The sequence below is a fragment of the Phascolarctos cinereus genome, unplaced genomic scaffold (genome assembly GCF_003287225.1).
Source record: "Phascolarctos cinereus isolate Bilbo 61053 unplaced genomic scaffold, phaCin_HiC Scaffold_3;HRSCAF=262, whole genome shotgun sequence".
NCBI lineage: Eukaryota > Metazoa > Chordata > Mammalia > Diprotodontia > Phascolarctidae > Phascolarctos > Phascolarctos cinereus.
Window position 1 is genome coordinate 175,320,886 of NW_027555736.1, and position 23,791 is coordinate 175,344,676.

General features: G+C 36.0%; 2 protein-coding genes across 2 annotated transcripts; both read right to left on the reverse strand.

Moving 5' to 3' along the window:
• Positions 1–9,517: 9,517 nt before the first annotated feature.
• LOC110195503 (olfactory receptor 4K3-like) lies at positions 9,518–10,496 on the reverse strand. Its single transcript, XM_020968637.2, has one exon. It carries the CDS (start codon positions 10,494–10,496, stop codon positions 9,558–9,560), a length of 939 nt encoding a protein of 312 aa, XP_020824296.1. The 3' UTR covers positions 9,518–9,557.
• Positions 10,497–22,250: 11,754 nt separating this feature from the next.
• Positions 22,251–23,189, reverse strand: LOC110196193 (olfactory receptor 4K14-like). Its single transcript, XM_020969666.1, has one exon. It carries the CDS (start codon positions 23,187–23,189, stop codon positions 22,251–22,253), a length of 939 nt encoding a protein of 312 aa, XP_020825325.1.
• Between the last annotated feature and the right edge of the window lie 602 nt (positions 23,190–23,791).

Here is a 23,791-nt window from a genome sequence, read left to right on the forward strand (position 1 = left end):
TTACTTCACAAGCCTCGGTTTCTTTTATAAAGGTGGGAATAATAAGAGCACCTACCCCCCAGTGTTTTTGCGAGGCTAAAATGAGATATTTATAAAGTATTTTGCAAATCTTAAAATACTTTATGATTGCTGTTACTTATTTTCCTAGCCTTCCATTTTTCTCTTTGGAACTTTTTCTTTTAAAATCCCATACTACCTTGTTTCTTCCATGTGTTGCTCAGTAGTCTAAAGTATGGTTTCAACAAATGACCCCCAGGCCCATAAAGGGACCTGAAGTAAACAGAGTTTGATGATCACCAATTAAAAACATTTATTGTCTGAGAAAAAGACCTGTAGGGGAGAGAAGATCCTATAATGGAGCAGGGAGGGAGAGAGAGTTCTTCACCTGTTCATAGGGAAGTGGAGGAAAGGGTGAACTATTATAGCTTCTAGAGGCTTTCAGATGCAGAGCAGGGGGTAAGGGAAAGGACATCTTTAAACACAGTAAACCTGGCAGAAGGATGTTTAGAAAGTCCTGAGTAAGGTCTTGAGTCTGCAGCTTCTGCTCAAGGCTGCCCTTGAGCTGATCAAGGCTGGTTCTGTGGTTTCTGGCAGCTACAGGCATCTCTAGATTGAGCTAGAGTTCACTTGCAAAGGATCAATGGTATGTCACACAGCCTCAGAATTCCTTTTAATTGAATGGTTGTTGTGTAACTCCATTGTTCTTCTCCCCTGAGAAGAAGGAAAGATCTAACATATAGTATAGTCATTACAGAGCCCATGTTAAAAATGGAGCACTCCAAAAATTCCAGTTTAAGCTGTAATCCTCTCCATCTTAAAGGAAGCAGAGGAAAGGAATAAGCATTTATTAACTGCATACTATGTGCATGCATGTGCTAATGTTGAGGTTTAGGGATGCTGGGACCCCGAAATAACATCACACAGGTCCTGCCTGAATGAATTCAATCCAAGCCTTCTTTCAGTCAAAGACAAGGTTTATTAAAGATCTTCCACACTGACTAGACTCTTCAGGAATCTGAACATTTGTGATGCTGGTATTGACAAACAGCTACAGTGAATCTCAGCAAATAGCTATATTTTAGGAATCTAAGCCTCTTAATGGGCACAAGATGAGCCTTATATACAGAAAGACTGTGGGAGGGACCTAGGAGTGGTCTAGTCATTTGGCATAACTGTGAGGAGAGGTCTTACCTAAATTCACATTTTAAAAATATATATATATATATATATATATATGCACATATATATTTGTATATATATACATACATATATACATATATATTTCTCTCTGCACTGCTCCCCTTCCCCAATGAACTAAAAAAAAAAAAATTTTAAATCCTTGTAAAATTATTGCATATCTCAGACTTTCCCCCAGCCACAAAAGTTTACTATCATATAAGGACCCATAAAAGAGATTGCAACCTTTTAGTTGCTGTATTTTGGAATCCTGAACCTCACCTAAACTGCATTAAGACATCTCCCCACTGATTTAGTAGACAAAGACCTTCTATGACTTTACTAGATCATTTTATAAGGTTAAAAAAAAATAGGAAAGAACTCTGGGAGACATCCTGCTAATCTTGTTATTTATGTTTGAACCTTGAACTGTCTGGATTCTTGCATGCTTACTATGTTTATGCGCCAATAATGTCTTCTGTTAGATGTATCAAAAGGCCAACACACTTGCACCTGGAATTCCTCACTCCCTGTTTCCTGACACTACCTCTCCCCTCATGCCTGGTACTCTACTCCCACTACAAGCCTGGTCCCCTTTTCTGATCAACCTAATCCCATTCCCTGTCTCCTTTTGTTAGGAAAGTGTATACGTGATCCTCATCCTCTGCATAGCAGAGCTGTATCAGCATTAGGCTGTCTGCTCCGTGTGATCATATCATACCTATATATAAAGATCACTTTTGATTTCACAGGCATTGTCTTGTCCAGTATGGGCTTTGGACCCCTCCCTCTTTGAACTTTTCCATGAATTCCAAGAACTCAGCCCCTAAACTCAGATCCCTGGGGTTTGCCTGAGACATTGGCAAATAGTCCTTTTAACCACCATTTCATTGTGGCCCTCATTCTCTGCATCTGGCCTCAACCTGTACCATTGATGAAGTTTAGGGGTTCAGGGGTCCTGGGACCCCAAAATGGCAACACATGAGTCTTGCCTGAAAGAATTTGACCTAAGGTGTGGTTTTAGGCCTGCTCTGTCACTAAGTCAACTAGAGTTCAGGGTAACTGAGAATTGTGCAGTCTGCCACCAATCAATGTCTTGTTTGACAAGATAGATGTAGGAAGTATACATATGTCTTAAGTCTAGAATACAGTTAATGAGGAGCCCAGGATGTAGATAATGAGGTAGTGTGGTAGTATGTCTTTATGACCCAGTGCAAAGCCAGTTTAAACCAATAATTCCTTCAGATGCTGTTTGGAATTGCACCAAGGAGAAAGATAAGGAAGGCTTTCTGGGGCTCACTCATGAGTAATTGCTAGGCACAGGATCCTTGGGCTAGGGAGAAACTGTCAGGGACAGTGTTTCTAAGGCTAGGGAGAAATTGGGATCCAAGTACAAGCACCCAAACATGAGCACCCAAGCACCACATCATTCCTATCAAGTAATTATAAAGAGATTCAAATAGATAACACATCTATCATTTTGGCAAAATTCACTACTCACTTTAATTGAACAGAAAACAATTCTTTGGGGCAGATGGGTGGCAGAGTGGATAGAGTTCCAGGCCTAAAGTCAGGAAGGCTCATCTTCCTGAGTTCAAATCTGGCCTCAGACACTTACTAGCTGTATGACCCTGAGCAAATCATTAACCTGGTTTGCCTCAATTTCCTCATTTGTAAAATGAGCTGGAGAAGGAAATAGCAAACCACTCTAGAATCTTTGCCAAGAAAACCCCAAATGGAGTCACAAAGAGCTGGACATGATTGAAAGAACTGAACAATAACAACAAATAATTCTTTGCTTTGAAGCCTGAGGGAAATCAACAGCATTATTTAATAAGTCCCACTGGGATCTAAGCCCTGCCAGTGCTCATTATTATACAAAGATGTTTCCTCTCACTTTCTCTGCCTGAGAAAGAGTTCCTATATGTGTAAATTCCCAGGGCCACAGAAAAAGCCTGCCAGCCTACAATGTGATAATCTGTGTGTCCACTGAAGGGGTTGGTCCTTGAGTGTTTCATTTAGAGCTAGCACGACGGATGGCCAACATTAATGTGTTATATTCTTCTACTATATTCTAACCATAAAAAAGATTTTTGGTTTTGGTTTTGTTTTGTTTTGGGATTTTTTTTTCCGTACAGATGAAATAACTAAATGGAAGAGATGAAATCTCTAAGGAAGTTTAGCGTGAAGATACAGCCTACAACCAACTAACACTTAGATGACTATTCTCAATTCTATGAGAATTTGGAGCTCCTTTCTACCATTAATAAATGTTTTTCATTCCTTGACATTGACAGGTTCATGAGGTGTGCTCACGTATTGGAAAATGGTTAAACATATTACTGTAAATGAATATAATGAAATGTTATTGTGCCATAATAATGATGATCATTTTCAGAGGAAATGGAAATACTTGAATAAAGTGGTACAGAATGAAGTGAAAAGACATGGAGAATGGCATGCAATGACAACAACAATATAAAGAGACTTTAGAATTCTAATAAATGCAATAAGAAACCACAACATTAGAGAACTAAGTATGAAACATGGTAGCTCCCTATTCTCTTGCTAGAAAATCAATGGACATAAAATGCAAAATAAAATGTACATTTTGAGACATGACCAATATGGGAATTAGTTTTGCAAGAATATGCTTATTTTCATAAGTATTTTCTTTTATTTTTTTTAACATACCATGGGGAAAGGGATAAGTAGGAGAGAGATATACTTGTGCATATGTGTATGTGTAGATATCTGCATATGTGTAATTTTAAAATGTGATCCAGGGTAAGTCACTTAACCTCTGTTTTCCTCAGTTTCCTCAACAGTAAAATAAAGGTAGCACTGTCAACCTGAAAGTTGGTTAAAGAGGCAAAAAGCTAAGTGATAAGTAAATTCATATTATTTATTCCCTTAAGTTAGTGACATCTACGTGAAGTCAGAGCTCTAACTCTGACTGACTAGAGCAATTTTAGGAGGACATTTAAACCCTGACACAGGATGTCTGTATTATTCAAAAAAATATATAGGTTCCATATATTTTTTAACATATAGCATGAGAAAGGAAGTTTCTTAGTTGAATGGGTTGTAAATACAATAAGACAAGAGAAGTAACAAAGTGTCCATTGGAATTATAGTCCCAGGATACCTGTGTTTGCCCTACATAGCATATGTCCATAGGATACCAAAATAAGAGAAGTCCCACTATTCAAGAGAGTGTCTAGTCCCAGGTATCCTGTCCTTAGTGATAACAAACAGGAAGAATGCTGGTCAGCTCCAGCTGGTCCTGCAGTTGCTGACACAGGAAGGGGCATTTTTAGTTCACTCAGAGAGAAAAGATTAATTCAGGTTTTTGGCCCTTATTGGGGCTCAACTGATCTTAAATATTACCAACATCTACCCCATAGAGTTGTCTCAAGGATCAAATAAATGAGATGATTTATAAAAAAAAAAAGAAAAAAAAAAGAAAGAAAGAAAGAAAGAAAAGAAAAGAAAAGAAAAGAAAAGAAAAGAAAAGAAAAGAAAAGAAAAGAAAAGAAAAGAAAAGAAAAGAAAAAAAGAAAAGAAAAGAAAAGAAAAAAGTACTTAGCACAGTGCCTGGCACATCAAAGGTGAACACAAAAATGCTAATTATCTTCCTTGGTAAAGCTCTTAGCAAAGTGCTTGCCACATAATAAATATTCAATAAATGCTTATTTTGTTTCATTTTATTTTTTTTATTTTTTTACAGAAATATAAATTTATTTATTTTTTTAATATAAATTTATTTATTTTTAGTTTTCAACATTTACTTCCACAAGATTTTGAGTTCCAAATTTTCACCCCATCTCACTCCTGCACCCACCCGAAGATGGCATGCATACTGAATACCCCTTCTCCTACTCGGCCCCCTTTTCTATCTCCCCCCCCTTCTCTTATCCCCTTCCCCTTCTATTTTCCTGTAGGGCAGGATAGACTTCTGTACCCCATTTCCTGTATTTCTTATTTACCAGTTGCATGTGCAATTTTTTTTAAGCATATGTTTTTAAAACTTTGGGTTCCAAATTTTCTCCCTTCCCTCCCCACTCACCCTCATTGAAAAGGCAAGCAAACTCAATATAGATTATACATGTGCAGTTATGCAAAACGCTTCCATAGACATGTCGTGAAAAACTAACTCTATTTCCCTTAATCCTATCCTGTCCTCCCCTTTATTCTATTCTTTCTTTTGACCCTATCCCTCCTCAGAAGTATTTACTTCTGATTACCCCCTTTCCCAATCTGCCCTCCTCTCTATCATCCCCCTGCTCTCTTGTCCCCTTCTCCCCCTATTTTCCTGTAGGGTGAGACAGATTTCCTTACCCAATTGAATGTGTATGTCATTCCCTCCTTAAGCCAAATCCTATGAGAATAAGATTCACTCATTCCCTCTCACCTTCCCCTGTTTCCCCTCCACTGTAAAAGACTTTTCTTTTCTGGTTTTTATTTTGTGAGATAATTTACCCCATTCTACCTCTCCCTTTCTTCTCCTAGTATAATCCTCTCTCATACCTTAATTTCATTCCCCAGATATGACCCCATAATCTTCAACTCACCCTGTGCCCTCTATCTATCTATCTATCTATCTATACATACATACATATAACTTTTTTCCTCCAACTACCCTAATACTGACAAAGGTCTCATGAGTTATAAATATCATCTTTCCATACAGTTCAACCTTAATAAATCTCTTATGATTTCTCTTTCCTGTTTACCTCTTCATGTTCCACTTGAGCCTTGCATTTGAAAGTCAAACGTTCTATTCAGCTCTGCTGTTTTCATCAAGAATGCTTGAAATTCCTCTATTTAACTAAATGACCATTTTTTTCCCCTGAAGGATTATACTTAGTTTTGCTGGGTAGGTGATTCTTGGTTGTAATCCTATCTCCTTTGACCTCCGGAATATTATACTCCATGCCTTGCAGTCCTTTAATGTAGCAGCTGCTAAATCTTGTGTTATCCTGATTATGTTTCCACAGTACTTGAATTGTTTCTTTCTGGAAGCTTGTAATTTTTCTCCTTGACCTGGGAACTCTGGAATTTGGCTATAATATTCTTAGGAGTTTTCCTTTGGGGATCTCTTTCAGGAGGAGATCTGTGGATTCTTTCAATTTCTACTTTGCCCTCTGGTTCTAAAATATCAGGGCAGTTTTCCTTGATCATTTCTTGAAAGATGATGTCTAGGCTCTTTTTTTGCTCATGGCTTTCAGACAGTCCAAAAAGTTTTAAATTCTTTCTCCTGGATCTACTTTCCAGGTTAGTTGTTTTTCCAATGAGATATTTCACATTGTCTTCTATTTTTTCATTCTTTTGGCTTTGTTTTACAGTGTCTTGATTTCTCATAAAGTCACTAGCTTCCAATTGCTCTATTCTAATTTTTAAGGAAGTATTTTCTTCAGTAATCTTTTGGACTTCCTTTTCCATTTGGCCAATTTTTCTTTTTAGGGCATTCTTCTCCTCATTGGCTTTTTGGACCTCTTTTGCCATTTGGGTTATTTTTTAAGGCATTATCTTTTAAGGTTTATTTTCTTCAGTATTTTTTGGGTCTCCTTTAGCAAGCTGTTGACTTGTTTTTCATTATTTTCTTGCATCACTCTCATTTCTCTTCCCAGTTTTTCCTCTGCTTCTCTTACTTGCTTCTCAAAATCCCTTTTGAGCTCTTCCAAGGCCTGGGACTGATTCATATTTTTCTTGGAGGCTTTGGATGTAGGAGCTTTGACTTTGCTATCTTCTGGTTGTATATTTCGATCTTCTTTCTCACCAAAGTAAGATAATACAGTCTGACTCTTTTTGTGCTGTTTGCTCATGATCCCAGCTAATTACTTGAGTTTTAAACACTTTTTTAAGGTAAGAGTCTGCTTCCAATGTGGAGAATGTACTGCCCCAAGCTTCGGGGGTTTGTACAACTGTTTTTGGAGGTGCTTGTAGGGATCTGTACATTTTCAGTTCTTCCAAGGTGGTATGACAAGGGGTGAGGTGTTCACTCCTTTCCTGGTCTGTGCTCTGGTCTATTAGTGACCACAAGCACTCCTTTCTGTCCTGAAACTGTGATAAGGGTTTTCTCTTCACTGCCACTACAAGCTCCACCATGCCAGCACTCCTCCTCACCCCAGGACCACTGCCCAGAACTTTGACCTAGATCCAAGCATGGGCAAAGCAAGAGATTCCTGACTCAGCACTGGCAAAGAGATCCCTGCAATCCCTCTGATCAGCCACTGGATTCCCCCTCAGTCTGTGGGCCGGAAGCTCAGGAAGGAGTTGCCCCCCCCCCCAGGGCCACACTCTTGGGGAACTGGAACTGAGACCCCGCACTCCTATCTCAACACCACAGAAACAGACTTTTCCCACTGACCTTCTAAGTTGTCTTTTCATGGGTTGAGAAGTCTGGAAACAGCCACAGCTGCCCACTGTGTGCTTAGTCCTCTGAGGCCTGCTTGAGGTTTGCTGCAGCCTGTGTGCCCACGCTGAGCTGCGCTCTGCTTCAGCACGGCCTGATATACCTTTCTGATCAATCAGCCAGGTTTCTTGGACAGGAAATTTGTTTCACTCTGTCTTTTTGTGGGTTCTGCCGCTTTAGAATTTGTTTACAGCCTTTTTTATAGGTATTTGGAGGGGGAGAGCTCAAGCAAGTCACTGTTTTTATTCCACCATCTTGGCTCTGCCCCCCATAAAGCAAGATTTAAATTAAGATCTTCCTGATGCCAAGTCAAGGAACATATTGAGTTACATAGAAAAAGGGGACTCAGGAATGAGGCCAGGGAATATATACAGAGCAATATTGCCCCCAAATAGTTCTTCCATGACTGGAGGATGGGGAATATTTACTGATTTACAAGGAAGGGCAAGCTGAGGGGTAAGAATCATGCTAACTGACTAGATCAATTCAGTGAAATAAAGATAGGATGTCCCCTAGAATGAAGGAAGCTAGAATTAACTAATTTCCATTCCCTAAACTTACATGATCTTTGGTATGATAAAACTGGTCCAAAAAAGGGGTCACATTAATCAAGAAAATGTTTATAATTCTCTCAGCCCCTGGCATCCTGTTCAGTAGAGGTGAAAATGAGTGACAATGAGATTATGTAATTTCCCCCATCAGTTTTATTATAGGGGAAATGTTCTCCTATTTGGCCCAAATGACATAATTTTGATTACTAAATGATGTAAGTTTGCTAACAGCACTTTGCAAACTTTGAAATGCGACATAAATGCTAGAATTTGTTGTTTGTTTTGTTGTTGTTTGTTAACTCTTTCATGGTATCTTGTCTTTTTCCCACTAGAATCAAAGGAGACTGACAACATCATCCCCGTTCATGCATTTTGATTAGTTTGGTAAAATAATAATGATGATTTCTTATAATTTAACCATGACACATTTAACTTCATCTCAGAAGAAAGTGATTGTGATGTATGATTTGTTAATTGAAGATCAACAAATAAACCAAACAAGTATTAGTAACAGATCTTTTGTGAAATTGTGCATTTGATAACTACATCCTATAGACAACTCATAATGATAGCCAAATAAAAAGTCAAATTATAAAGACTCATAAGGGAAGTGTAAAGGCTTACTTTCATTTAATTCCTTCTGAGTAGGTGAAAAACACTCTAAAATGACATCTACAACCTGTATATTCCTTGTTGCCTCCTGTATTGCTTTTTTTTCTCCCCCTTAAAAAAATCCCATTTTCTTCTTAGGTGAGAGGGGAGGGTAAAAGGAAGAGGTAGTGATTCTGTTACCTTTTTTCCATTATTCAAAAGTCACTTAAGTTTGACAAATTAATCTTAATCACCCAAAATTTTCAAGATCCCAGTTGTGATAAAGGTTAGTGTAAGACCTCAATTAACCAATCAACAAGCATTTATTAAATGTACTTTATGTACCAAGCAGTTGACTCAGTGCCAGAGACACAAAGACAAAAATGCAATAGTCCCTGGAGCTTACCTTCTATGTTTAACTTCAGGCTGAACACAGTCACCAAATCAATTCCACTGGTACCACATCAGACATAAAGCCTAGTCATCTAAAGACCTTTTGGATTTTTCTGGAGGCATGAAAACAAGTCATTATAGAGCATTGCTCATGGAGACTTGGGAATTAAATTTCTAGAGTAAGATATTTATTTAATGTGTTCAATTATTAATTATAAATTATAATATAATAATGAATAATAGGCTTACAATGAATAACATAATAAATCGTTCATTTGATTATCAACACACTAATTTTGTATATTATCATATTTTATGTGATAACTTTCATTTACAAATCAAATACCTGGAATTGTACGCAACATACTTGCACCCATTGACTGGTCTACTGAGATACATAAAGCATGGAGCTTCTAATTACAAAGCTCTTACAAATTCCACCTAGAATTGACATACTGACTTTTAAATCTTCTCAGGGAAACTTTCATCTCTTTGTTTCTCAAGGTATAGATGGCTGGATTCAGGAGAGGTGTGATGACTGAGTAAAACACAGCAAGAAATTTGTCCACTGATGTTATATTAAGTGGCCACACATAGATAAAGATGCAGGGTCCAAAGAACAACACCACGACCATGATATGAGCAGTGCAAGTGGAGAGTGCCTTGGATGCCCCACCTTTGGAGTAATGGAAGACTGTGAGTAGGATGTAAGTGTAGGAGACCAGTAAGAGAATGAAGCATGTCATAGCAAGAACACCACTGTCAGAATTCATCAATATTCCCAGGGAATAAGAATCAATACAGGCAAGCTCAATCACCAATGGGATGTCACAGAAAAAGCTGTTCACTACTCTAGGGCCACAGAAAGGCAGCTCCAAAATCACAACTAATTGACTCAGAGAGTGTATGAATCCAATAGCCCATGAGATCATTACAAGCCAAATGCATCTTCTTTGGCTCATGATGGATGTGTAATGGAGTGGCTTGCATATAGCTACATAGCGGTCATAGGCCATGGCCACAAGCAGCACCATCTCACCTCCTCCAACAAAATGCACAAAGAGAATCTGACACATGCAGCCCCCAAAGGAGATGGTTTTGTTTTCCTTGAGCAAATCTGTGATCATCTTTGGAGTAGTGACTGATGAAAGTAACAAATCAACAAAAGAAAGGTTGGCCAACAAGAAGTACATGGGAGAATGGAGATGAGAGTCAGTAATAACTAAAATCACAATAAAGGTATTACCTAAAACAATGACCAGGTAGAGCACCAAAATCAAAATGAAAAAGAAAATCTGAAGTTCCCATGAATCACAAAGTCCCAACAGCACAAACTCAGACACTGTAGAATGATTTACTTCAGCCATTCATTTGTCTTTACTATAAAACTCCTGGAGAAAATGAGAAAAATATTTATTAGAATGTAAAAAAGCTTAATTCTCTAATTTTAATGCTCAAATACATATTCTCCCCACAATATGAAACCAAATCTTATGTGCATTTAACCAGTCTTGCAATGATGCATAAGGCAATATGATTTGAGAAGTCGAGGGTTCCTAATCTATGTGAGATGCACAAACCCCAAGGGAAAAGGAATATCTGGTCAAAGATGTATGCAGAATATTTGAAAAAATAACTATGACATCCTATTGAAATATTCCAAAAGTAATAGTGTTAACTAAAAAAATATGGATTAGAGGGAATGGTAAAAATGTAGAGGTAGGCTGGAAAAGGGAAGGCATCTGAAAAAAAAAGAGAGACAGTTGTAAAAAACTGATCAAAACCAAGTGAATGAGGCCTGGATAAGAAGCCCTTTTCATAATGAGCTAGAAAAAAATATATATATAAAACAAACTACACCAAGTGAAAGATGATCTGATTGATCCCCAACAATAACGAGAGACTCCAAATTGTAATTCAACCAATGAAGTTAAATATTTGGCATAAACTTGGAAAAGAATTCTTAATTTTAAAAATGTTCCATGAGACTTTCCGTATATTTTAAAAATCATTCTCTGTGAATCAGAATTATCAATTCTATTCTCAAATCCAAGGCAAAAAAGAAACTGGAGGCTGAACATCATATGCAGATATTTATATCAAAAACTATACTGACAAAAAACCTGTTGGTTAACAAGATATAAAATCATGGTTCACACTAATTTATTTAACTGTGTTCTGACAAATATTTAACAACTTTATTATACTAAATGTATGTTAATAAACTATTGTTTATTTTATTTTTATTAAATTTAATTTAATGCTAAGTTTAAATTAATAAATATTAATTTTATGAATGATTAATATATTTATTTTGTCTTGTGCTTATGCATGGCAGATTCTAGAATTTATTTACTTTCATATTGAATAGGGGGTATGTGAAGGTTTGCTAAAAGCCAAGGGATATTAAAAAAAAAAGCCAAGAAGACTTAAAAAAGAATAAATAAACAGTTGAGAAATCCATGAGATAGCTAATGTCTCAAATATCCCACCTGTATTTAACATTCGATGATTTTGTGATTCCAAGTGAGGACCAGTAAGAGAAGTCAACCACCAGATTTGGCAAGAAGGGCTACAAAAAGATTCCTATGCACATCCAAAATAAACAACTTTATCCAACATCTCAATCAAAGAACTCTAAAACGAAATCAGAGGCTTCAGCATGGTAATAGTTGTATTCACTTGTCTAGCTCAGAGTAGGCACTTAATAAAAGAATCATTAAATGATTGACCAGAATAAAGATCTTGACATGATCCTGATATGTGTTCAATATGTGACTAATCAATAACTAAAATATATCACTAAATGGAATTCTAAGATTTAATACATAATTCAATAGCAGTTTGATATAAATAGAAAGTTTCAGAAACAGAGGACCTCAAAACTCCAATTCTATTACTTACTTTCTTGGTCATCAGTTTCCTTAGCTCTAAAATGATATAGTTACTTCAGGTCCATATGACCCTATGTTGATTTTTTTATCTGTGAGAGGAGGAGAAGCTGTGCATCAACTGCCCAGTGAAACACACTAAACTTTTCCTTCAATAGTAGACAGCCTTCAGTACCCAGGATCTAACAACTACATGTTTTCATTTAACCTATCAGCACTTTAGGAAATGCTCTAAGACTATAAACTTCAGGCAGGTGCCAATCTATATTGTTGTTGAGGAGGGGGAGCTCCTGTACTAATTCAATCACAGATGGTCTGGCCCAAAAAGGAAAAAAAAAGGTACCTAAATATCCACACAGGAAGGTAAATTAAGCACAACCACACCTTCCTTACCTATCAGAACCCTATGTCCTGACTCACCTTTACCTTCCCTGAATCATTATTACCATCACCTCCTTTTCCTCCCTTGCCACCAATAGGTTTTCTTTCTTAAGACCTGGGTGATTGACATCAGTTCAACATATTCATTGAAAGGAAACTCAACACTTAGCACAATGTCTGGTATATAGTAAATGATTAATAAATGTCTATTGAGTGATTGATTGATTGAAACTGTCTTAGCTGCTATGAGAAGCACTGGAAAATGATGCCATCACTGTTCATTAAACTATCAATAATCTCTTCAGATCATAAGGGTAGAGGACAAAGTGATGATTGAAAGTTTTTGCACGATTAAAGTAATTCAGTCTGAGATTTTTTAAAAAAGGATGTTTGATTATTATGCAAAATTAGCCTTTCCATTCAATGAGTTCATTCGGGAGTGGGGGGTGGGAATTTTGCACTGACTAAAAGGGAAATGTTCATGCTTTGAGATCTCAAAACTCAGCAAAAAGATATTCTCCACTTGAGATAAAGTTAAAGGAATTTTTTTAAGTTAAAAAGAAATGTTATGATGTCACGTACCTATGGACATAAATCCCCTGAGTGGAAGAATTTTTTTTTTTTTGGCATTCAAATCCTTATTATGTAAGGTATAAGGAGTTTTTAGAATGGGAAGATTGAGAATCATGGCATTTTAGAGATGGAAGAAATTAGAGATTTTATAAGGAATTTTAATCTAAATTCTCCAAATCTTTCTTTTGCAGGCATGGAAACTAAGGCCCAGAGAAATGATGGCATTTGCTCAACATCACATTGAAAGTGATGGTCATGGGACTCAAATTCAGTTTTCCTGTTGTTTAACCTAGTGCTTTTTCCACCCAAGTTCACTGTTTCATCATCACTCATAATTTGCAATACTCCCAACAAGCATGGTCAAAAATCATCTATGCCCCAGCTATGAAAAAAGAATATTCTCAGCAAATTAATATAGAAACGGATTTTAGAGTAGCAATAATTCACTTAATTAAGAAAACTTATTGTTTTCAAGTTGTTTGGGGGCTCCTAATATTTATAATTTGGAATATTTAACCATTGTTATTTATTCCTTAAACAAGTCCTTGGGATGTTTTCCTGCTCAGCACAGCAGCTTGGCACTGTAGGCACTTAACAAATGTTTATTGATTAAATGTTACTAGAAATTTCTTGACAGTACTTTCTAACTCCATGTCCAATATTCAAGCTAGGAAAAATCCTCAAATCCATACTACTATTGAATATTGAAAATAGTTGGAAATACTGAAAAAATATTGAAATCCATACAACTAATGTATCTCTTAAAATATTCCCTCATTAAGATTTTTCCTTAATCTAGGCTGGCCTTATGGATATTCATGCATATGGATGAGTAAAATTCTGGGGTTTTTTTGTTTTTGTACTGATTCCAAGACAGGAGTAATTGAGAAATCAGAAAGAAACAAGAAATAAATGGAAGGGAATTGTTTTCCTTTAATTTATACAGCACTTTCCAGATACAAAGGATTAAGTCAAACTAAAAACCATCTTTTATTTTATTTTTAATTTTATTTATTTTATTTTTATTTATGGAATAAAACAAGCATTTCCATAACATGGCATAATTTTTTTAAAAAGATGATTACACATGAAACTGCAAATCTGTTATGTACAACTTGCTATTCTTTTTAAGTATATAATAAATTGATCATTTACATTTCTTTCCTTTTTCTTTCTTTTCTTCCCTACCCCCACCCACCCAGAGATGGCTACCATTAGCAAGGATTTATTAAAAACTGGGAGGTAGTATGGTGGACTGGAATGTCCTTTGGAAGGGGGTAAAGCTTGTCACAGTTCTTTTCCTGACTCTGTGACTAAAGATTTATGTTACACTTAGCATCTCTGGTTTAAATTCCTTCATCATAATACAGGGGTGGAGATAAAAAGGGAATGGAAGATATTAAGGTCTTCTAGCTCTAAAAATCTGTGATTCTATGAACTTGTGTAGTATTTTCAAATATACTATATCCTGTGGGGGTACACAAAAATAAGTGAACTCTCAAAAAGACCAATACTTTCCTCTCCTTTTCTTTCATTGCTTTATTTAAAATGGGATTGGTTTAAACTCTAAAAAGCAAAATCATAAGATTAATCTACCTCCTTTATACTGAAGAGACTAGGTAAATTCTACTGAAGAGAAATGATTCTCTTTGTGATACCTGGCATGATTAATTTTACAATTCCGTGAATACAGGAAAAACTCTCCTTTCCCCTCAAGTCAAAAAAGGTGGAAACTTTGGAAATAATGAAGTGGGAAAAGAAAAGGAAAGGAAAGGAAAATGAACCAAACTTTTCTTCTCTCTTCTAAAATTGTATTTTTGTGCCATTTCATATGCTCAATATTCTAAAACTCTGTCCTATGTCCGTGGTAAGAGAGGAAGAGAGAAGGAAAATAATTAGAGGGGAAAAAAAATAATAACAGAAATGACTTACCATATGCAGTCTCTCAGTCAGTGATTTCTCCTTTGGTAACAAGTTTGTGGAGAATGAAGGGCATCTAGTTTTTCTAGTAGAGACCATTGATATTTGAATGACCATTATCCTTGGTGTAGTAGTGAATTATATTCACTTCAGGGAAGTCATACAGTCCCTGTGGTAAATCAGGGAACTTCCCACATTGTGTTCTGTGCAGAGCAGGGCATAAGGTTCATGGAAAAGAGTCATGTTCTTTAGTCCTCTGAGACCTCTTTATGCCTAAAGCTCCTTAAGTTGATAGTATCACCTGGCAAATCATCTCTCAAAATTCAATACCAAGAACAACTGAATCTAAATGGAAAGCCACAAACAAGCACTATTTTGATGAGTTCTTTCACTGAATGCTGTCTTCTGTATTTTGTCCCTGGAATGTACTTCCTCTACATCTCCTATTTGCTAGAATCTTTCTCTTTCTTCAAGGCACCTCTCAGGTACAATCTCTTTCAACAAGACTTTCCTGATCATCACACTCTATCACCAAAAGTTAAAAAAAAGAGATTCTCTTCCAAAATTCCTAATATTACCATTAAGAGTGTTTTATACTTATCATTTTCTACTTGCAGTACTCATGCCATATTGTTTTATCCAGCTTATATTGTAAGATTCTTGAGAGTAGTGATTGTAGGTGGGGTTTTTTTTGTATTTGTATCCTTAGTGTCCAGGATGAGACCATATTCATAATGGGCAATTAATAATTTTAATTGAATTAAATTATTTGTATATTGTGTTTCTGGCAACAAGTTGATTTTATTTGTGAGTTTTCATTGCAATTTATTGTTGTGACATATATGGTAGCAAAAGATTTAGTAGATCATATGTACAGATTACATACCAGCTAGGCAAACTGACTGACTATGAGTTGATAATCAGTCATAAGCCAAATATGACCTAGATCGTATGTCTAAAAATCACCTGCAATCACTTGAGTACAAAAGTGAAAATACTAATCCGAGCAGTTCATAACATGTTAAGACACTTGTGAAAGGATTTATTTAAGGGATTTCAGCTTTACTAAATACTGATTTTTCTCCAAATCTCTTCTAAGTAAAATGTGTTTTTTGCATGTGTTTTTAGTCATCATCTATGTTTTTTTTTACTAAGTACATTCTAAATGCTATATACCAAAATGTAATATCCATTTTTAGATGTAATGATTTGGGTTGTACTTTTTGTCACTGGAGTATAATTCCATAGACCCTTGAAGATTGTCACATATGAAAATCTCTGAAACTTTGTCCTTCTCTCAACTTTGAAAAGATTTTTTTCAGCTTAAGGAACAATTTGGGAACCAGGTCAAAAAACATAAGTACTAGTAAAATGAGTACTAGGGATATAGGGATAGTGATGGTGGTGTCTGAAGTCTTGTGAATAGTAGTGTCCCCCAATCCACCAGACCTGCTTCCAATCCAGCCCTACATGACCATCATTGAGGCAAGAAATCATTATGGAAAAGGAGCCACCTTCCTCATTTTTAATAGCAACAATTAACCACCAGCAGACAGATAAGCATAGAAGCCCTGGCAATGGCAGCACCGCCAGATTTCAGTCCTGTTCAAGCTGAGGTCTCCTGGCCTTCATTTTGGGAAATTACTCCTGTGGAGAAGTGACCAACCATCTTCATAAACTGCCAATCAAATTTCCTCCACATAGGAAGCAAGCTAGCCTAGATGAAACAGCATGACACATAGAGAAAAAGACAGGAAATCAAACTAATACCAGCACCTTGATCACTGTCTCCCCCTGGATTTTGATAGAGACAACCCAGGACCATTTATAAGAATACAAGTCATTCCCCAATTGATAAATTGTCAAAGAATATCAAGAGGCAATTTTCAGACAAAGAAATTAAAGCTATCTATAGTCATATGAAAAAATGGTCTAAATCATTATTGATTAGAGAAATGCAAATCAAAACGACTCTGAGGTACCACATCACACCTATCAGATTGGCTAACACGACAAAACAGGACAATTATAAATGTTGGAGAAGATGTGGGAAAATTGGAATACTAATGCATTGTTGGTGAAGTTGTGAACTGATCCAATCATTCTGGAGAGCAATTTGGAACTAAAACCAAAAAGGCTATAAAATTGTGCATAACTTCTGACTATATTACTTCTAGGTCTGTATCCCAAAGATACCATAAAAAAGGGAAAAGGAACCATATGTACAAAATATTTATAGCAGCTCTTTTTGCGGTGGCAAAGAAGTGGAAATTGAGGGGATGTCCATCAATTGGGGAATGGCTAAGAAAGTTGTGGTATATGAATGTAATAGAATACTATTGTGCTATAAAAAATGATGAGTAGGCAAGCTTCAGAAAAACCTGGAAAGACTTATATCTACTTATGATGAATGAAATGAGCAGAACCAGGAGACATTATACAGAGTGACAGTCACATTATGCAATGACTGACTTTGATAGACTTAGCTCTTCTCAGCAATGTAAGGATCTAAGACAACTCCAAGAGACTTTCCAAAAGATGGAAAATACCACCCACAGCCAGAGAAAGAACTTTCGAGTCTGAATGATACTGATGGAAACATACTGCTTGCTCTGCTTTTATTTTCCTGTTTTGTTTTGTTTCTTCTTTCTTGCGGCTCTTCACAATAGTTTTAATTCTTTTTTACATCGTGACTAACTTGAAAATATATTTAATCGAATGTATAAATAAAGCTTGTATCAGACTGCATGCTGTTTTAGAGAGGGGGGAAAATGGAAAGGAAGAAAATTTATAATTCAAAATCTTATGGAAGTGAATGTTGAAAACGAAAAGTAAATTAATTAATTATATATTTTTTAGAAAGAAACAATCTATCCTAGCAGATTCTAGAATCTCAAGCAAGTCCAGAGATAGGATGTAACTGATATCCCTTGCTTCTCTTCTATTTCCAAGTCTTTTTTTCTCCCACCTCCCTATCCAACTCAAGACTCATTACCCAAGAGCCTTATGAATACCCATTCTTGTAGTCCAAGGCCTGCAACCACCATTGTAGAAAAGATAACCTGTAGAGATGCAGTTTGGTAACTGTCTGCAGGTGGTATAGCCACAGCTACTGAAGAACCAGAGAAGAAAGTTCTTGACATCAAATTCTTTGGCATTGTGAAATGATTCAGCATCAGAACTGATATGGTTTTTGTCAGTGTAAATGACATCAATTTATTATCTATCTATCATCTATCTATTTTTATTCAGTCTTTGAGAGATGTGGAGCCATTTGAATACCTGGGTCACAGAAGTAGTGAATATGCATTTTGATTATGTGCCTGAATGATGTTCTGGGAAGAACTATATATCAATAAACAAAAGGCTACAGTACTGTATTGATTTGAATTTAATTGAAGGCAAGGTGATGGGGAAATATATGACAAAGACTAATTGTGATTCCTACATAACAAATAGGGCTTTAATCACAGCAGAACAAGACAAGAGACAATTATTGCACAAGGGAACAAGTTCAAGAGCAACACTGCATGAAAACAATGCCCATAATGTACTAGTACATAATTTCTTGTGTTCTCTCATCTTAGGAATGAGATTGGACCAAAATCTAGGGTAGAGATGAAAACACAGTAGATATTTAATGGCTTGTTTGTGAAAGTTAGAGTGCTACATAGGTAGGCAAGCAGATTTTTGCACCATCTCCCGTCCTATGGCCCCGAATAGGGTATAAAAAGGACAGGACTCATGATACTTCCCCTTTTATTTGTGGGAGTCTTTACCATCCACTTTCCCCATTTATAACTCTAATAGAACTACCACAATAGTACTGTCACATCAGTGACACCCTTCTTGAATATTACCCATCTGTGTTACATTTAACTTCAGTTCATTTTTATTTAATTCGGCACATATTTATTAAATGTCTTCTGTATGTAAGTCATTTTGCTAGCTTTTGCTGTCTTCTAGTTCTTAAACCTACTAAGTTCCAGTCACAGCCTCCCTTTTCCCTTGAAGAATAGGGTAACATAGAGAAACTTCACACATGAGTCCACAAAATTTCATTGTTTCCAAGTAGCTCATTCTAGTCAAAATAAAATCAGAGATACTATACGTTAGCAACTCAACACAATTTCCCAGAAGGCATACAAAACTTCTCATGTCTTCCCTAAGAAATATGTAGGGTAACCTCTGGTAGATGCACAAATAACTAGCCTAAAATCATGCATGCTAGATGAATTAAAACTTTTCAGGTCAAGTGCAACTAACTGAGCTATTTTATACTTTCCTTACTTGTCTTTGCAGCTATTTCTCTGATTCTCCTCCAATTTATGGCCTATATGCCTGGCAAAAGATTTTCTCTCTGTTAAGCTTTCTTCCTTTAGCAATCCTCTGTGAGAGACCCATAGAATTTCAGAGGTATAAACAACTTTAAAAACAATCTAGTTCAATAGTAAAACTCCATTCAATGACCCCAAGAACATAAATTACAAGCAAGTTATAAAACATAGGCATGTATATTCAACAAAGGTGTTTGATTGACACTGAGATGGAGGAGCTCCAGCACAGAATCCAGGTTGATGAAAAGTTACCTGTGTACAGGAAGGTGACATTCTCTAGATACTTCTAAACTGGATGACATTGTGTGATTTCTTCAATCCTTAGATTCAAAGCCTCCTGGAAAATATCTATTATCATTTAAAGGAATTACCCATCCATATTATGCCAAGTAGATGAATAGCATCCATTGTCAAAGGGTAAGAGATGTCATCTAATATAATCAAATCATTTTATAGGTGAGATAATGAGGCTCAGAGAGGCTTGAATTACTTTCCCAATATCATTGAATAGAGAAGCTAGATATCTTACCTAAATTTACATATCTAATTACAGACAAAGTTAAGAAAGTAAGTCTACTAATCTCAATACAGTGAGTTTTTTGCTGCATAAATCAGCCTTCTTGTAAAAAATAAATACTTCTTGACTTACACTTTCTTTAAGTCTATACTTGAGATATTTTTATTCCTTTTATTATGTATTAACAAAACCATAACATTTTAAGACACATCAGTCACTTTATTCACAAAAACTTTGAATTAGTACAACTATCATCATCATCATCATCATCATTCCATTATTTTCATCATTTTAAGGGATTTGCATAAAAATGGTTTGAGGACAAGCTTCAATCTTATTACTATATATTTAATATCCTATGTTTATATTTAATGTTCTATTATTATTTTATATTTTTTGATCTGTGGACTATGATGTGGGTGTAGTTAATAACTGCTTTTTGTGATTGAAAGAATATTGAGGTATAGATCCATCATCTGTAGACACACTGAAAGCATTTTGGGACAACTCCATTAGAAGACAGGATAACAAAGATGACATATATATATAATATATATATATATAATATATATATATATTATATATATATATATATCTTGCCACATCATTCTAGGATTTTTTTTCTTTTAAAAGCTTTTCCTGCTATGTAGTTTAAAGATTGTAGGTATCCAATATCATCACATTATTGAATGTTCCTAAATATTTTTGAACTATGCACAGGAATGTGGTAGAGCCAGCTCAAATCAGCTTACAGGAAATAATTTTTAAATCATCAGTGTAAGCATTTACACCTCTGAAATCAGAAAATGCTATACACTAAGGCTTGATTCCTTGTTTTGTTGATTGTTTAGATTTAAGAAAGAGATGGAGAAAATGTTAACAATGCAGATTAAACTTTAAATCATGTCATGTGTATGTTGTTATTGTTATTGCTGATGTTGTTGTTATGTTTGAGCTGGTTGTTAAGCATTTACCACCGTACCCCTGACTATGCATTATTTCTATTTTTTCTTAATTTTTCCTTTTCATCATTATAATATAAAATGAACATTTCTCTATTCAAAAAAAGGATTAAAAAGGATTTCATATGAAATAATGAATCTTCATTGTATAAAATTTTACAGTATTTTTAATACCACCTGGTAACTCCAATATTCCCACTCTTATAGGTATATATTTCTGAATTTCTTCATAATCTGCTCTGTGTATTTTAATGATTAAATAACGTTATTTCTTTTTTTCTTCCTTTTTTAGTATCACATACTCTCCATCCCCTGTAACTATCCACTGCTCTCCCTCAAATAGTCTTGCAAAATAAATTCATTAATCGGTAATGTCTGAAAAATCTACATTTCATTCTGCATCTCTACTTCATTCCCTCTCTGCCAAGGGGCAGATAAATCATCAGTCTTTCAGACATCATTGATAGTTTGTTGATTATAGTTCATAAAAGGTTCACAGTTGTTTTCTTTGTAATGTTGTCACCGTATAAATTGTTCTCACTTCATTTTATATCAATATGTGGATATCACAATAGGTTTTTCTGAATCAGTTTCTTTTGTCATTTCCTAGTGCACCATACTCATACTCATCTATTATACCTATGTGCTGTAATTTATTCAACCCTTTCCCCAATTGACAGGCTCCCATTTTGTTTTCTATTCTTTGCTAAAATTAAAAGTTTTGCTATAAATATCTCAGTACATATGGGTCCTTTCCCTTTTTCTTTGATCTCCTCATAGTATAAACAAAATCATGATATTACTAGGTCAAAATATGCACAAAAGTTTACTTATTACTGGGGAATAGTTCCAAATGACTTTCCAGTTGGTTTGGACCACTTCAAAGCTCTATCAAATGTTCATTAGTGTGTCTCCACCCACACCAGCAATTGTCATTTCCTTTTTTAGTCATCTTTATGAATTTTCTGAGCATGAGGTAAAGCCTCACAGTTCATTGAATTGCATATTATTTTTTGTGACTTGGAACATTTTGCATATGGCTGTTGATAGTACCTTCTATGTGGAGTCTTTATTAACCCCTTTAAATCTACTACTGCCTCTTTGTTGATCATTTCTGATTTATCTTGTATATAACTTCTTTGTACGTAGATCTTTGCATATTATCTCCCCAACTAGACTGTAAGCTCCTTGCAAGTGAGACTGTCTTTTGTCCTTTTATTTCCAGTGCTTAGCACAATGTCTGGCACTCAACAGATGCTTAAATGTTTATTGACTGAGGGATTATTACAACAGTCCAGGAGTGAAATGATAAGGACCTACACCAGAGTGGTGACAGGAACAGAGAAGGGGTATATAACAATAATGATACAAAGGGAAAATTGACAGGATTTGGCAATAGATTGGATATAGAGAGTAAGAGAGAATAAGGACTCAAGAGTGACATTTATATTATAAGCCTGGGTGGGTGGAAGAATGGTTTTACCTTCAACAGTAATTAATTTCAATATATCAATGTAAGTCTTCCAATAAAAAGACACATCTAAGAATTCCACTTGGTATTCACATACTGACTTCCCAGTTTCTTAAGAGCAACCTTCATCTCTTTGTTTCTCAGGGTATATATGGCAGGGTTCAAAAGAGGTGTAAAGACTGTGTAAAACACTGCAAGAAACTTGTCCACTGAGATGCTGTTAAGTGGCAACAGATAGATGAAGATGAAGGGTACAAAGAATATCACTACAACTATAATGTGAGCAGTACAGGTGGATAATGCCTTGGCTGCCCCATCCATAGAGTGATGACAGACAGTGAGTAGGATATGGGTGTAAGACATTAGCAAGAGAAAGAAGCAAATCAAGGCAAGGATTCCACTATCAGCATTCACAATCAGTCCTAAGACATAAGTATCCATGCACACAAGCTCAATCACCAGTGGGAGGTCACAAAAAAAGCTGTCCATCTCTCTAGGGCCACAGAAGGGCAAATCCATGACCATAGCCAGTTGACTTATTGAATGTACAAACCCCATAGTCCATGAGATCACTACAAGCCAAATGCATCTTTGCTGGCTCATGATGACTGTATAGTGAAGTGGCTTGCATATGGCTACATAGCGGTCATAAGCCATGACCACGAGCAGCACCATCTCACCCCCTCCAACAAAATGCCCAAAGAAGATCTGGCACATGCAGCCCCCAAAGGAGATGGTCTTGCTTTCTCTGAGAAAGTCCATGATCATCTTTGGTGTTGTGACTGAGGAAAGCCACAAATCAACAAAAGAAAGGTTAGCCAACAAGAAATACATGGGAGAGTGGAGATTAGGATCACTGATGACTGAGAGAATAATCAGGATGTTACCTAAAATGATGATCAAGTAGAGCATGGAAAACATTAAAAACAAGAAGACTTGCAGCTCTGCAGAGTCACAAAGCCCCAGTAGCACAAATTCTGACACCACAGAATTATTTGTTTCATCCATTTACTTCAATGTTTACTAGAAAGTTTCCTGGAAAGAATAAAAAAAAAGACAGTTTTGTTGAAGTGGGAAAGAGAGCTTAATTTTCCATCTTTGCCTCTCAAATAAGTATCTCTCCACATAAATATACTGATACCTATGTAACCTGTTAAAAATAGTTCTCCATCTTAGAGCTATCTTTCACCCACACAGACAGGTCCAGAGAGAGGGGAAAGAAGAGTAAAAGGGATAGAGAGAGAGAAAAAAAATGAAGCGGGAGATGAAGAGATGGAGAGTAATAGGGAGGAGAGGTAGTGAAAGAAAGACAAAGGGAAAAAGAAAAAAGAGGAGGAGGAGGAAGAGGAGAGAGTGTGGGAGAAGATATTAATTTGTTTTGACATGAAAATGCTTATCTGTAATGTATAAGGGCTTTTCAAAGTAGGAAGCCACACTATCATAGAATTATTATCATGATTTTCTTGCATCACTTTCATTTCTCTTCCCAGCTTTTCCTCTACTTCTCTTACTTGCTTCTCAAAATCCCTTTTGAGCTCTTCCAAGGCCTGGAATGGACTCATATTTTTCTTGGAGTCTTTGGATGTGGGAGCTTTGACTTTGTTGTCTTC